The 13,609-nt window shown below is 35.8% G+C and overlaps 1 protein-coding gene across 4 annotated transcripts in view; it reads right to left on the bottom strand.

Annotated features, from left to right (window-relative positions):
• Positions 1-3,470: 3,470 nt before the first annotated feature.
• si:dkey-32e23.4 (dynamin-1-like protein) overlaps positions 3,471-13,609 on the bottom strand; it is a 33,349-nt gene continuing 23,210 nt past the window's right edge. The window contains exons 16-19 of one of the 4 annotated variants that reach the window (XM_039773888.1): positions 13,112-13,221; positions 11,281-11,440; positions 6,841-10,547; positions 3,471-3,854 (exon numbers count right to left, since the gene is read on the bottom strand). In XM_039773888.1, coding sequence (XP_039629822.1) covers positions 10,491-10,547; positions 11,281-11,440; positions 13,112-13,221 — 327 coding nt within the window. In that variant the 3' untranslated portion in view covers positions 3,471-3,854; positions 6,841-10,490. Of the gene's footprint in view, positions 3,855-6,840; positions 10,548-11,280; positions 11,441-13,111; positions 13,222-13,609 lie in introns of those variants that run through there. The other 3 variants (XM_039773890.1, XM_039773889.1, XM_039773891.1) reach the window with 3 other exon arrangements.

The raw sequence follows: 13,609 nt of genomic DNA, 5'->3' as shown, positions 1-13,609 counted from the left end.
GCACATCCAACTGGGAGGCCCCAGGGAAGACCCAGGACACACTGTAGGGACTATGTCTCCCGACTGGCCTGGGAATTCCCCCGGAAGAGCTAGAAGAAGAGGCCAGTGAGAGGATGTCTGGGCATCTCTGCTCCAGCTGCTGCCCCCACGACCCGACCTCGCATAAGCAGAAGAGGATGAATGGATGGATGGACTGTAATAGCCTACACCATGCTATTAACATGTAGACTTATCCTGCTTAACTGGAAGAATCCCAACCCACTTTTTATAACTCGGTAGGTAACTGTTATGTATTATTTGAAACTGGAAAAAATCAAGCTTCTTACTCAGTAGATCTGATCTTTTTTAAAACACGGCAAGACTTAATTAAAAAATTAAGAGTAAGTATTCATACAGGGGGTCACCTCTCCTTCTCTCAGGTTGAATTCATGTTCTGTTATGCTTTGTTTTCTTTTTCTTGTTTTCATTTTTGTTTTTTTTTCTGTCAAGATTGATTTTGAATTTATTTGTTGCACATGTTCTGCACATTTTATCTGGTTGATTATACACTGTTACTTTCTTAAGAAGGAAAAATAAATAAAAAAAGGTAGTGTCTCTCCCTTATGCAAGGTTTATTAAAGACTGTGTCCTTCCGCGGCTGCCTGCCACAACCGCTGCTGCCTCTTTTAGCTTCCACATCATTCATGTCTCTCCAGTGAGTTTTTCTCTGCCACGTTACAGCCTGAACATTCACGTCACCAGATGCACCTCAAAAGGCTCACTTATGATCAGAGACAATACCAACTGCTCTCACTTTCTCCCACGCTTTCGGCCCATCCATGTCTAGGATCCTACCTGAGACTCACTATCAGTTATATACCTGTACTAGTGCCAGTGGGCTTAAGCAGATAAGTAGGCCTTCTAAGTGCTTCATCATTTCTTCCTTTCTGTACAATGCATACAGACATACACCATCGGCAATGCTTCAAAGAACAGATTTATAGATTTTGACAAAATCTGTCTAAAGTGCTGTGTGCCCCTGCCAGAATTTTTATAATAAAAAAAAAAATCAATGGTAACCACAGTATCTGGTTTGCCAATTGTATGTGTGATTACTTATATGGAAGGTATGTTGTACACAATCCCTTCCAACCTGTCCTAGATACAAAGCAGTGCCGACATTTATTAAACGTCTTGGTGTAGAAAAATAATCCTAACTGGCTCAATATTCTCAGAGTGACACAAATTTGGTTCTGCTCTTAGAAGGAAGGGTAAAGGCATTTTACCAATTTTCCTAACTTAGGAAACTACTCCTAACTTGCTAGGACCTGCCAGAAGATGGCATTCAGGCTGAGATCAGTATGAACATCCTGAGGAAATGCTAGACAACAATGAACTCACAAAAATATAGTGTATATGTAGATTTGCCAGAGATGGAGTAACATTTATAACATAATATTCTTGAACTTTACATGATCAATGCATCTGCGTAGATAATCCATGCCCAGTCAGCCACAGCTAAAGTGTTGGTAACTTTACACTTTTGTTCCACAGGGAAATGGCAGCTTTGCAATAGCAATGATTTGAGTATGTCACATACAAGCATTTATCGAATTTTGCACCAAACTTTGAACGTCCTTAAAATGTGTGAGATAATAGGCAGATTTATACATTTGCCTGCAAATCCATGTACAGTAACATAATGTTAAAATAAGCTGCATATCATGCATTGTTAAATAAATGTGCCTGTTATCAGGCTTAATTCTCATTCAGGCTCTGTGTCTTGGTTTTTCCATCTCCATGTGTGTTGTAATATTATTCATGATATTGCAAAGTGGCAACAATTATGTGCAGCTTAGCACAATATCCTACCTTATTTTGATTTCCTGCTTTGAATATTAATACTATCATTATTATCTTTGTGGTGAAGCCTTAGCATTAGTATTAGAAAAGTACAAAACTTCATCATAAGTGCTAATTTGCTGCAAGGGGTGCCATAAAATCGTGACAGAATTTTTTCTCAGATATGGCCTTCCTACTCCTTGCTGGAATTGGGACTGGAACTAGGACACTTCATAAATACTTCTCATGTCCTACTTTGATATAGGACAAATTCTGATTCTAGTCAGACTTTTTAAATGTAATTCCTGGGAGTAAGTCTGAGATGCTTGAAAAATTCAGGCCAGATCCCACATTTGCAGTGATAAAGAAAAAATACATCCCACCGTTTTCTCTGTTTATGAACTTGTGTTTTATAATGAGTAAGTATAATTTCTAATTCTAATACATGTATGAAGACGTTTGTAAGGCATAGACCATATTATATAGGTGCAGATTCATTAGAGATAGATGTGAAGGTCGGTAACTAATTAATTGGCTCAATAAAGGTCTAACATTACAATAACATTTTATCCTAAAAGATTCTCAGGAATTATGTTTTTTTTTTTTTTGAGAAAAGTTTTAATGAATACACCACCAAAAATGGTCATTTTTTTAGCCTGTCACTTACCTTGTATTGTTGGTAGTGATTGCCAAGACAAATTGTCAATTTCATGTTTTTATTGAGAAAGGAGTTAACAGAATTCCTGATGTAATAGACACGGATGCAGACCAATGCTGAACAACAGCAAACAATAGTTACTCATGTTACATAAACCAGGTGCCCAGCTGTATGCTCATACTGTCCCAAGCATATGTTGGCTTACTAAAATAGTGTTAAATAAGCCATTTCTTTAAAATAACTCTGATTACTATGACACTGAGTTGTCATCACTCCACCCTTGACAGCCTCTGCAAAGCAGACAAATGAGCAAGAAATGTATCTTAACCACAATACACTGTCAGTGATTCTTGTTACTATTTTATTTCCTGTTCACTTCTGTTGTCACAAATGTGCCTCAGAAACACAGAAGGCATGTTTTCTTGAACTGAAATCTTTGCTACTTTAAAGTGGATGTATAAGCTTCGAGGCTTTTCTTTATATCCCGGCACCATAAGGTAAAGTGCACAAGTGGGCTAGTTATTTTAAAAATTTATTAGATATGCTTCATTTTAGATTGCAGCTACATGTGGCAAACTAATATATACCAAGATTGTGAAGCAATAACTTTGACTGAAAAAATACCAAACTTATCCTAGAACATATGAGAAAAAAAAAATATCCCTTGTGTACTATTTACAGTAGTCGATAATATGACAAGGGCGGCACGGTGGCACAGTTGGCTGTGTGGGTTTCCTTCCACCGTCCAAAGACATGCAGGTTAGGTGCACTGGCGATTCTAAATGGTCCCTAGTGTGTGCTTGGTGTGTTTGTGTGAGTGTGCCCTGCCCTGGGTTTGTTTCCTGCCTTGCACCCTGTGTTGGCTGGGATTGGCTCCAGCAGACCCCTGTGACCCTCTAGTTAGGTTATAACGGGTTGGATAATGGATATTATGACAAACTGCGTGTCCAAGCTGACATGCAAAATCCCTACAAACATCAAGCAGGACAGATTTTTTTTATCAACGTCTTTAATGAAAAATAGATTTGACTCCAGGTTTTAAAATCATCTTGCAAACTTAGCACTGTACCATTAAAATACATTTCTGGGTCAACCATCACCAGTGATCTTAGATGGACAGAACACACCAGCGTGGTTGTCAAAAAGGCCCCTCAACACTTTTACTTTCATGTCAGTCTGGGGTAGGGCCGAATGTCTCCCGCAGTTTTCATCAACTTTTATAAATGTACTGCAGAGTCCACTCTAACAGGCTGGATGGTGTGCCAACATGGTAGCAGTTCAGTTAAGGACCGCAAGGAATTGCACAGGGTATTCAGAACAGCGTAGATCATCATCGGCACACCGATCTCTGCTGGACATATTTGCTAAGCGCTATCTGTGCGAGGCAAAACAAAACATAAAGGACAGTAGTCACCTCACACATATATTTTTCTCTCTCTTCCCATCATGCAAGATAACATCCAAACTGTGAGATTTAAGTTTTTAAATGTTTCTACCTGCAGGTAATAAGGCTGCTCAACTGTTATATGTGATGAACTGTCTGTGATTAACTGAATGAATTAAGTGCCACTTCTTCTGTGGCTCTAGTGCATGTAATGCTGTATTTTAGTGTTATTTACTGTGATTACTATTAATATTAGATGCAAGTTTGAGCTGTTTTTTGAGCATTATGTTTTATGTTGATTACCGTGTTGCAAGGAACATTACGCAGTACATTGTATATGTGACTAAAAAAAATCTTTACTTTGACTTTCTTACCCCACACCATCTTAGGAATTTTAATAACAGAGTAGGAAATCATAATTCAAATTTTTAAAAGAAAACCAACTATCTGTAGCTCAGACCATGTCAAGAAAAAAGATCAGAACACTGATCGAAAAGTCAGTGTTCTAATGACACCCAATCTCAACAGACTTTTATCACGTTAGGAACAGTCAGTAAAGTATCCCTTTTGCAAACAGTATTAGAAGAAGAAAAAGGTGGAAAAAAAAAAATCACAGCTATACCCAAATATGCTTAGGTTTTTGACCAATTTCAAATGTACTCTTTCTTTCTGAAGTATTTGAACAAATATTGCCTCACAGCTACTGTCTTCACACCAAAGCCATTACAAACTGCTTGAAGGTTTCAGCCTGGTTTTGGCACTAGTCTCATTGTAAATTCAGTTCTAACTTGGGTTGTAAACAACTCAAAATGTCTGTTAATGACAAAAATGCTACAATTGTTTAGTTTTTACATTTTTAAGTGCAGAATTTAACGCTCTATTCTGTTTTATAATCTGTAAGGGTACACCAGAGCAAGTTGCATCACCCAGCAAAGAAGGCAGTTGCCTTTCACAAGGCAGGAGAAAAAACACAACCATGTGTGAGCCTCTTATCACAACACAAGACTGGTATGAAGGCTAACCTGGGGAAGCAACTCAAGTTCCCGATTTCACTGATGTTACCACACTTATGCGGACACATTCCTGATGTTTAAAACAGGAAGACAGGTGCTCCTGTTTAAGTTGACAACTCCCTGTGGAAGACCATGGGAAAGAAACAGGGCCAGATACAAGAAACTCAACAGGTGAGTGCCATAGGCAGAGGTGGTATGCACTGTATCTGCTGACGGAAGTGGGTTATAGAGGTTCTAAATGGCAGTATCTCTATAAGCTCCTCAAGCTCTCACAGGAAAACCCAGAAGGAAAACTAGGAGTAATACTGAGAAGGCTGTGGGCAGCACATGCTACTTAGTCACAAGTTAGAGCCTGATATGAACAAGTGTATTGTGAATGAAACAACTCATGGCCAGTACTGGGACCATTAAAACTTTCACTATACAGTACATGCTGTTGTTCAGAGATACATCTCCAGGCAGAGGAGTAGCTTCAGTGACAGACTTTTGTCACTGTCCTGCTCCACTGACAGACTGAGGAGGTCGTTCCTCCCCCACACTATGCGACTCTTCAGTTCCAACCGGGGGAGTAAATGCTAACATTAATTTTATTTAAATTTTTTTCATTTTTATTACTATTTAATTTAATATTGTTTCTTTGTATCAGTATACTGCTGCTGGATTATGTGAATTTCCCCTTGGGGTTAATAAAGTATCTATCTATCATACATATTTTAACTCATATCCAAAATGACTCTCAACTATACCCTTTCTTTAAGCAAGGTTGCATTTTTTCTTGTGTACTAAATTGTCTACAAGCTAAAAAGACTGGATGAATGATAACTGCTTCTCTTAGAATACAGAAAAACAAAAATGATATAGACAGCAACAAGGTCCAGTCAGCTTTCAACTCAGGAGGGCTAAATATTGGATTATCTGAATCAGTATGCAGTGTGTGTTTTATTTTGATACCACAGTAGTCTCTATTTTGCTGTACATATTATACTGTTTTTTTTTTCAGCTATAAAATGGAGAAAAAAAGAATTTTAATAGAATTTAGGATACAGAGAGGATACATTTGTGTTCTTTTCTAAAACAATTAACTACTGTATTACATTACTTTCAGCCATCTCAAATTTCTACAAAGCTTTGAGATAATTTAAAATGCAGCAGCAAAGAGACCATCAAAAGAACAAGAAAAGAAGACCGTAACTCTCCTGTTCTTAAGTTTTTACACTGGCTTCCAGTAAGATCACAATTTCAAAATTGTTAGTTTTGCATACAAAATGTTTAAATAGCTTTGTCCCTATTTGCGCAGCAGACAAGAATATGTGCAAGAGTATGGCTGTCCAACACAGGTTATGGGGGCCTACAGTGGAGTCAGGTTTTCATCCCAGCCACATTCTTAATTTGTAACCAATTACTTTATCCTGCCTTAATTTTAATTTAGTGCTTTCTAAATGTCAGAACCCTTAATTGTTCTTCACCTTAACATCAACCAAAGAATGATGAGATGCAAAGCGAACTAACAGATGAACAGCTAATGTCATATGCACCCTAATGTCTATCATACAATATCTGTCTTAATAAAAATACTTTTGAAAAGAAAGTGGTCTGAGAAAAAAAAAATTACTCTAATGTTTCACTTAACATTTTAATGATTGATCTCAGAAAAAAAAAAAAAAACAGAAATGTTTTGTGTAGAATGATAGCTCCAAAAAGAAGAGTTAAATGAAAGTTTTCATTAGCAGTTAGCATTGGTTTCTAATTAAGAAACTGGTTAGAATGAAAAATGGTGGGCCACACGAATTGAGTTTGAAATTTAGCTAGTCTTGTGTTGGCTTGCTTTGCATCTTGTTATTGTTTCAGTAGTGGTAAAGGAAAATAAACTTGTTTAAGTTTCAGATCATTTAAATTGAGTAAAATTATAGGAAAAAAATAACCTTTTTAGAAGCAGTAAAAGGTTACATATATTCAAAAAATACCTGAATGAAAAATGGCAGCCATTGTAGCCTCTAGGACCAGAGTTCGACACCGTTGGACTACAGTGTACATTATGATCCCCAGGTGCTGGGTTTCTAGAATAAAATAAACTAATGTACAAAGTTAAAATGTTTTGTACAGGGCCACATTTAATCAAGCATAGTTTGAGTAGAGCTACTTATTCACTGGCTGCGTTGCAATTCTGTTTGTTTGCCACTTTCACAAAAATACAAGGATGGCTGTTGTTATGAATTGTAACTGTCCTCTTGTATTCTGCTTTTCTTCTTGATATTCTACTGTGGCACTTGGTGCTACTGCTATACTGCCAAGCTACTCCTGCCTATAGGAAGTCACACTAGAGATAACAGGAGCTCTAGGATTGAACAATGAAAGGATTTATAGTATGACTATAACTGTGTGCTATGATGTGGACCAGTGTCTCCCCAAATATGTTAATTTTGCATTTGAATGTTTTTGACTAGACTATAACCGTTCCATTTTCCATTGGGCTTATTATTAGTTATAGTGTTAATGGACTATCAATGTGATTTGTGTACAATATGTTAATGAAACTGCTCCTTTTCACTGTTATTTTTTAGCATTTTGTTGTTCATGCATTATAGTTACAGACTTGAGCATATACTTATCCTCAATGAAGAGCACTATGCAAAAATACACTGAAAACTGTTTTTTGAATAAGTAACTTGGGTGCAATGAAATTACAGTGCAAATATGTAAGGATGTAACTATATGCTGAATTTACTAGTAGAAGCACTGTTTGCCAACCTTTCTAAGAAATTGAATATTGTTTTCCCATATACCCAAAAAAGCAAATACAATGTCAAATCAGGAGACAATATTGAGACTCCAACTTAAGCAGCTGTCAATTCAAATTATTCTTACATTCATAAAACATTCATTAAACATGCTAAGATAAGAGATTTTACTGCCAGTTTCACAAAGGAAGTTGCTGCTTGGTTCAGATGCCAATCTGATACTTCTCCAGCAATGTGAGCAAGGTTAGATTAAAATATAAGATGTCGAAAGTTTACCCCATAGTATAGCATGTATGTTCATGAAGCGTGAACTAAAATGAAAAAGATTAGATCTTTGTCAAAGTTATAATCAAACAAAGGTGTTTTGGCAGAACTGTCATGCAGGTAAACATGTTTTTGGAGACTGTTCACAGCGTCCTAAGGTAGCAATATGGCGCAATAAGACTATGGTTCAAACTATAACTGTTCCTTGTAAAGAATTATTACCTTTAGTGTTCTTGTTATTTAACCAAGTACAGTACTAGAAATCATTAACCACCTATTCATCAACAATACAAAATCTCAATGAAAGCTCTTAGATGCAACATGTTAAAAATAGGATAAGGTGCACATAAATAACTATGGTCACATATGCTACTTATGGAACTATTTAATCCCAAGAAGTTAATTTGGAAGAAACATTTATATTGCATATTATCTTCCCTTAAATTCCTTTCCTTTTTACAAGTAAACCTCTAAAATGAGAACACAAACAATTAAAAATATGACACTGCTCAGGAATGCATGATATACAACCAATGACAACCTAGAGTACTAGAAAAATAAAACAATGTGAATACTGTCAGATTTTAGCTTTTATCTGTTTGCAGTGTTTCAAGCTTAACCACATAATTGTCACCTTAAACTATGCAATTTCTTATTTATATTTTAACATTGGACATTAACACAGTTACAAAAATATACCAAACTATTACATTAACATACAAATAGATATTTGATTTAGCAAATAACTAAAAATGTATTTAGCATGGCTTTATTTACTGTTTGCATTGCCTCATCTTCTATGTACATTATATTCAATGTATTTGTTCATTCTTTTGTTTTTTTAGTCTTGTTCTTGATTGCCTTGTACAGTCCTTCATAAGTGTTCAGTATGAAAGGCACTATATAAAATAAATTAATACAGACAGTGTAAATTTTTTTTTTGTTTTATATCTACAAAAAAAGAGACACACACAGTCACATTTACACCTTGGTTTAGTATAAATAAACAGTGCAGGCAAGCAGGCAGTTTCAGCATGAAGTCCCATTTCTGATCAATACTTCGACTCTTAAACTCCTTTACAGAAGTACTCATCCCGGCATGCAGCTCCTCTCCTAATATGCTCCTTCCCAGAATGTCCCTACCCCTTTTTAGCCATTCACTTATCAGTCACCATATTTTCCATTTAATGTAGTTAACTTGACTCCATTCTTTCTATTCATTTATATATAATAAATCCATTTGACAATCTCTATGAAAGGTCCCATGTACTCTATACAAAGAAATTTGGATAAATGTTCTGTTTATTCTTACTCTGACAAAGGATCTAAAATCTGTCCAGCACATATTATCAAGCCTTCAGCCACATTCACTTAATTTCAATGGACAAACTGGAAAGAAAACAGTTTCAGAATCTAATTAGAATTAATATTACGTATTAGGATTTTTTTTCTAAGTAGCAATAGTTGTCTCAGAAAATGTTGTTTTTTATGTGCCATTATTGTGGTTTGCTCAGGTCCAGAAACTAACACTCTTTGGTCGTGTTAAAGATAAGTCATGTTTGTATATCACAAATACAGTACTCCAAAACCAGGATTTACTTAGAAGTCCCACCTAAACAAATAAGACAAGCCACTCCAAACATGTTGTTCTTTCAGTAAATCAGTGCTGTAACAAAAAGTTCAAAGGTGAAACAAATGTGAGTGTGGCAGAGTAGGCAAGAAACTACATAAATATTACTTAAGGTTTCAAGTGTAAAGTAGGGAGAGACTATCCCAGTTAGCAGTGAAAAAACGGTCTTAAGATTACAACTAGAACATTCTCATTTGTGGTTTAAAAGGATGGAAAAAATACATGTTGTTTTACATTAAAAAAAAAAAAAAAAAAAAAAAGAGCACCAGTAATAATTGTTGGTCTGAAATAAAGCACAGTTGGAATGAATTCAGCCAATAAACTTTTAGGCACATCCAGACACAGCCACCAGGGTCTGTGCACAATTATTTCTCATATGCTTTAGGTTTCTGCATAATGACAATTTAATAGCTAAGAGCAGGTTTAATGGAAATCCAGTTCAACCTGCACCTTTGTAATTTGTATCACTGTGCCAGTGGATTTCAATATACAAGGAGCCATTTCAGAGACTGGCCTGTGATAGGAAAAGATTAATTCAGAATAATACTAAAAAATAAAGCTTTCACGGAGGAAACAAAAAATAGGAATAAGGTCATCTGGACATACTGCTTCATAGGAAATGATAAACAGTTGAGATAAGGACTTGCTAAATTGCAATATCATCATTACAAATTATGGAGAGAGGTATCCAATTCATTTGACAACAAAGACTTTTGAAAAATATGCCTCAATGACATCAGCGAGCTGCTTTAAAAATGGCACAAAAATCACTACGTTTTTCATAACATAGAAATCCCTGAATGGTATGAAATACCAATTAAAAAACTCCCACCTAGAAGCTCATGCATTGTGACAAGGAGTAATTTTGTTCAACTGGCCAGAATGTACAGATTGTAAGGTGTAAGGAAGGAGAGGATGGGGTAGGGACAAAAAGTTCCAAATGTTAACTTCATCTGGTCCTCTCTGATACAGCTGCCTTCTACTACCATAGCTGCGTCTCTCTAATTTCTGAGATGATGTGACTGGCCTTCTGAAGTGCCTATGAAGAGAATAATAATTGATTATGAACATTTTCCAAAATGTATCATAAAGACTACTAACTATTTGACTCTACCATTATTATAAAACAAGATAAAAACTGGCTCTTTGACAGTGTTTATTTACAGTAAACACTAGACACTACTTTCTCTGCTATAAACAGTTTTAACATACAAATCTTTCCATTCAGCCTGAAAGTACATTATTATTTTTCAGTTAATTGAGTATAATTTTACATTTACAGAAAAAAAAAATTGCCAGTAAACACAAAAAGCAACTAACACTCTGTTAGCTAGCCATTTTTTAAACCCACTTAAAAAACCTCACATTGGTCCAGTGTGGCGCTGAGGTGTCAACTGTTGCACAGCTGTACTTAGGTCCCAATCCAGGTGGTCCGTCGTGTGGTGGGTGCGGCAATGCACTGTAACCATCCTGAGCAGGGTTGTGGGGATACTAGAGCCTATCCCAGCAAGCACAGGGCACAAGGCAGGAACAAACCCTGGACAGGGCAACAGACTATTGCAGGGTGAACACACACACTCACTAGGGCCAATTTATAACCTGCATGTCTTAGGATTGTGGGAGGAAATCAGAGCAGTCAGAGGAACCCCTGCCCCCTGATTGCCCCCCCCAAACGACGACACTAGGAAAGCATGAAAATTCCATACAGGGAGGACCTTATCTTTTGTGCTTATAGTGCATCACATCTGTATATTACAGAAAAAGAAACCGACCTTTAGCATATTAGCAGCCTCAATACGCTGAAGAGCCATATCCTCTGATTCAGTTAGCAACCCATCCAACAGTTGGGACTTGTATAACTGGCCAACTAATTCACTCTGAAGGTGTTCCTTCACAAAATTCACAAGAAAGTGCATAACGGTCTTGGGAACGCTGCAATAAATTAAAAAAAAAATGTAAAAATAAATGTATTTTAAAACCATTAATATATACACAGATATAAATATATTAACACCCACACAGTAAATATAGTTTAAAACATATAAAAGATAAGTGGATTATAACTTAACATTTACTACAACTATACTTGCTGAATTTACCTTTAAAATCATTAAAATAAAAAAAAAGTTATTAAAATCTATTGTTAATAGACAGAGACGAAGTAACTTTAAAAAACTATTACACTCATAGATACCGTAAATTAAATTACAGAATTCATTCAATGGGTAACAAAAAGTCCAAAGTAATAAATAAATAAGAGGCATAGGTCTTCGATTTAAAAGCTCAGCGGGACTTTTAAATTGAGCTAATCTTTGTTTAGCCAAAAATAAAGAAGTTAGAAGAATGTACATACAGGTGCATTTGGGTTATATAGTTAACAGTTTTGAAGGTCAAAGCATTTAACATTTTTTTTTATTTCCTTCAGAGACAAAGATATCACATTTTTGCTTATAAATATCCATCCATCCATTATCCAACCCACTATATCCTAACTACAGGGTCATGGGGGTCTGCTGGAGCCAATCCCAGCCAACACAGGGCATAAGGCAGGAAACAAACCCCAGGCAGGGCGCCAGCCCACTGCAGGGCACACACACACACACACACACACATACACACTAGGGACAATTTAGGATCACCAATGCACCTAACCTGCATGTCTTTGGACTGTGGGAGGAAACCCACGCAGACACAGGGAGAACATGCAAACTCCACGCAGGGAAGACCAGGGAACTGAACCCAGGTCTCCTTACTGCAAGGCAGCAGCGCTACCCACTGCCCCACCACGCCGCCCCTGCTTATAAATATTTCTGTAACAATGTATCATATTCAAAATTAACAGTGCTTATTGAACATAACTAACTACATGTATAAGTAGAGTGTATAAAGTTTATTTAATATAATTTTACAATTATCATATATTTAAAAGCTAAACCCAAACATGCTTGTGGTGGTTGAAATAACTTCCATAGACACCAAACTTAAAATTTAAATGATGTAAAAATTACATCCATTGATATATTGTTAATTGCTGATGGTCTATGACACAATTTACCTCTTATTTTTTAAAAATTAGATTTTTGAAGTACCATATAGATAGTTAAAACCCATTTTAACCTGCACATGCTTAAAACAGCGGACAAGTAAAAGACTTCCTGACTCTGTGGCTGTTTCAATAACTTATATTCCTTCTTAAGTTAAATTTGAAACAATAATGTATAATTACTAATTCAGGCATCACAGAATGTTTATTTGTTTTAGGACAGATGATTTCAAAAAAATACACCAGTGCTTTTAAATGAGATTTTACATTTTCAAAAATTTGTATACTGTACTCTATTCAAAATATCTCAATGAAAATTAAAGTTCCTAACAAACCAAAGTGAAGAAAAAGTACTCCAGATTTCATCAAGTCAAACTGACAGACACGACAACATTGTAAATGCATTTGAAAAGTAAAGCAATAAAACATATCAATGCTTGAGCACAAAAAAAAAGTCAAAATGTGTGCAGAATTAAGCATAAGCAACCTAAAATCTGTGCTCAAAACATGAAAAACAAATATAAATTGTAGAGAAAATAAATGTTTTTGCTTCCTCTTACCTGTCCTGTATACTCTTGCGCACAATCAAAAAATAGGATTTGATCAGTCTTTGTATAACCTCACAGTCTCTGTGCTCACGAGGTGTTAATTTACGAGAAACGGGAACAGGCTGGGAGAATAAAGAGAAGAGAATTTTTTTTTCTTTGTTTTTCTGAAACTTCAAAAACATACATTTTACACTATACTGGAAAACTGTCAAACCTAGATTTTAATGTGGCAATACTGAAAACATATTTTTTCTTTTTTTTAACCACCCACACACACACACACACTTTTTTTGGGTGAAAAATTAGTTCAGAAAATATTACTTTGGAAAGTAATATTCACTTGCACATTTATATGGGGACTGGGCAGTCTAATGGTCTGGAATCCCTACAGATTTTATTTTTTTCTCCAGCCATCTGGAGTTTTTTTTGTTTTTTATGTCCCCCCTGGCCACTGGACCTTACACTTATTCTATGTTAATTAATGTTGACTTATTTTGTTTTCTTATTGTG

This window comes from Polypterus senegalus, chromosome 13 (genome assembly GCF_016835505.1).
Source record: "Polypterus senegalus isolate Bchr_013 chromosome 13, ASM1683550v1, whole genome shotgun sequence".
Classification (NCBI taxonomy): Eukaryota; Metazoa; Chordata; class Cladistia; order Polypteriformes; family Polypteridae; genus Polypterus; species Polypterus senegalus.
The sequence above is the reverse complement of the archived record's forward strand: the minus strand, read 5'-3'. Positions and strand labels throughout refer to the sequence as shown.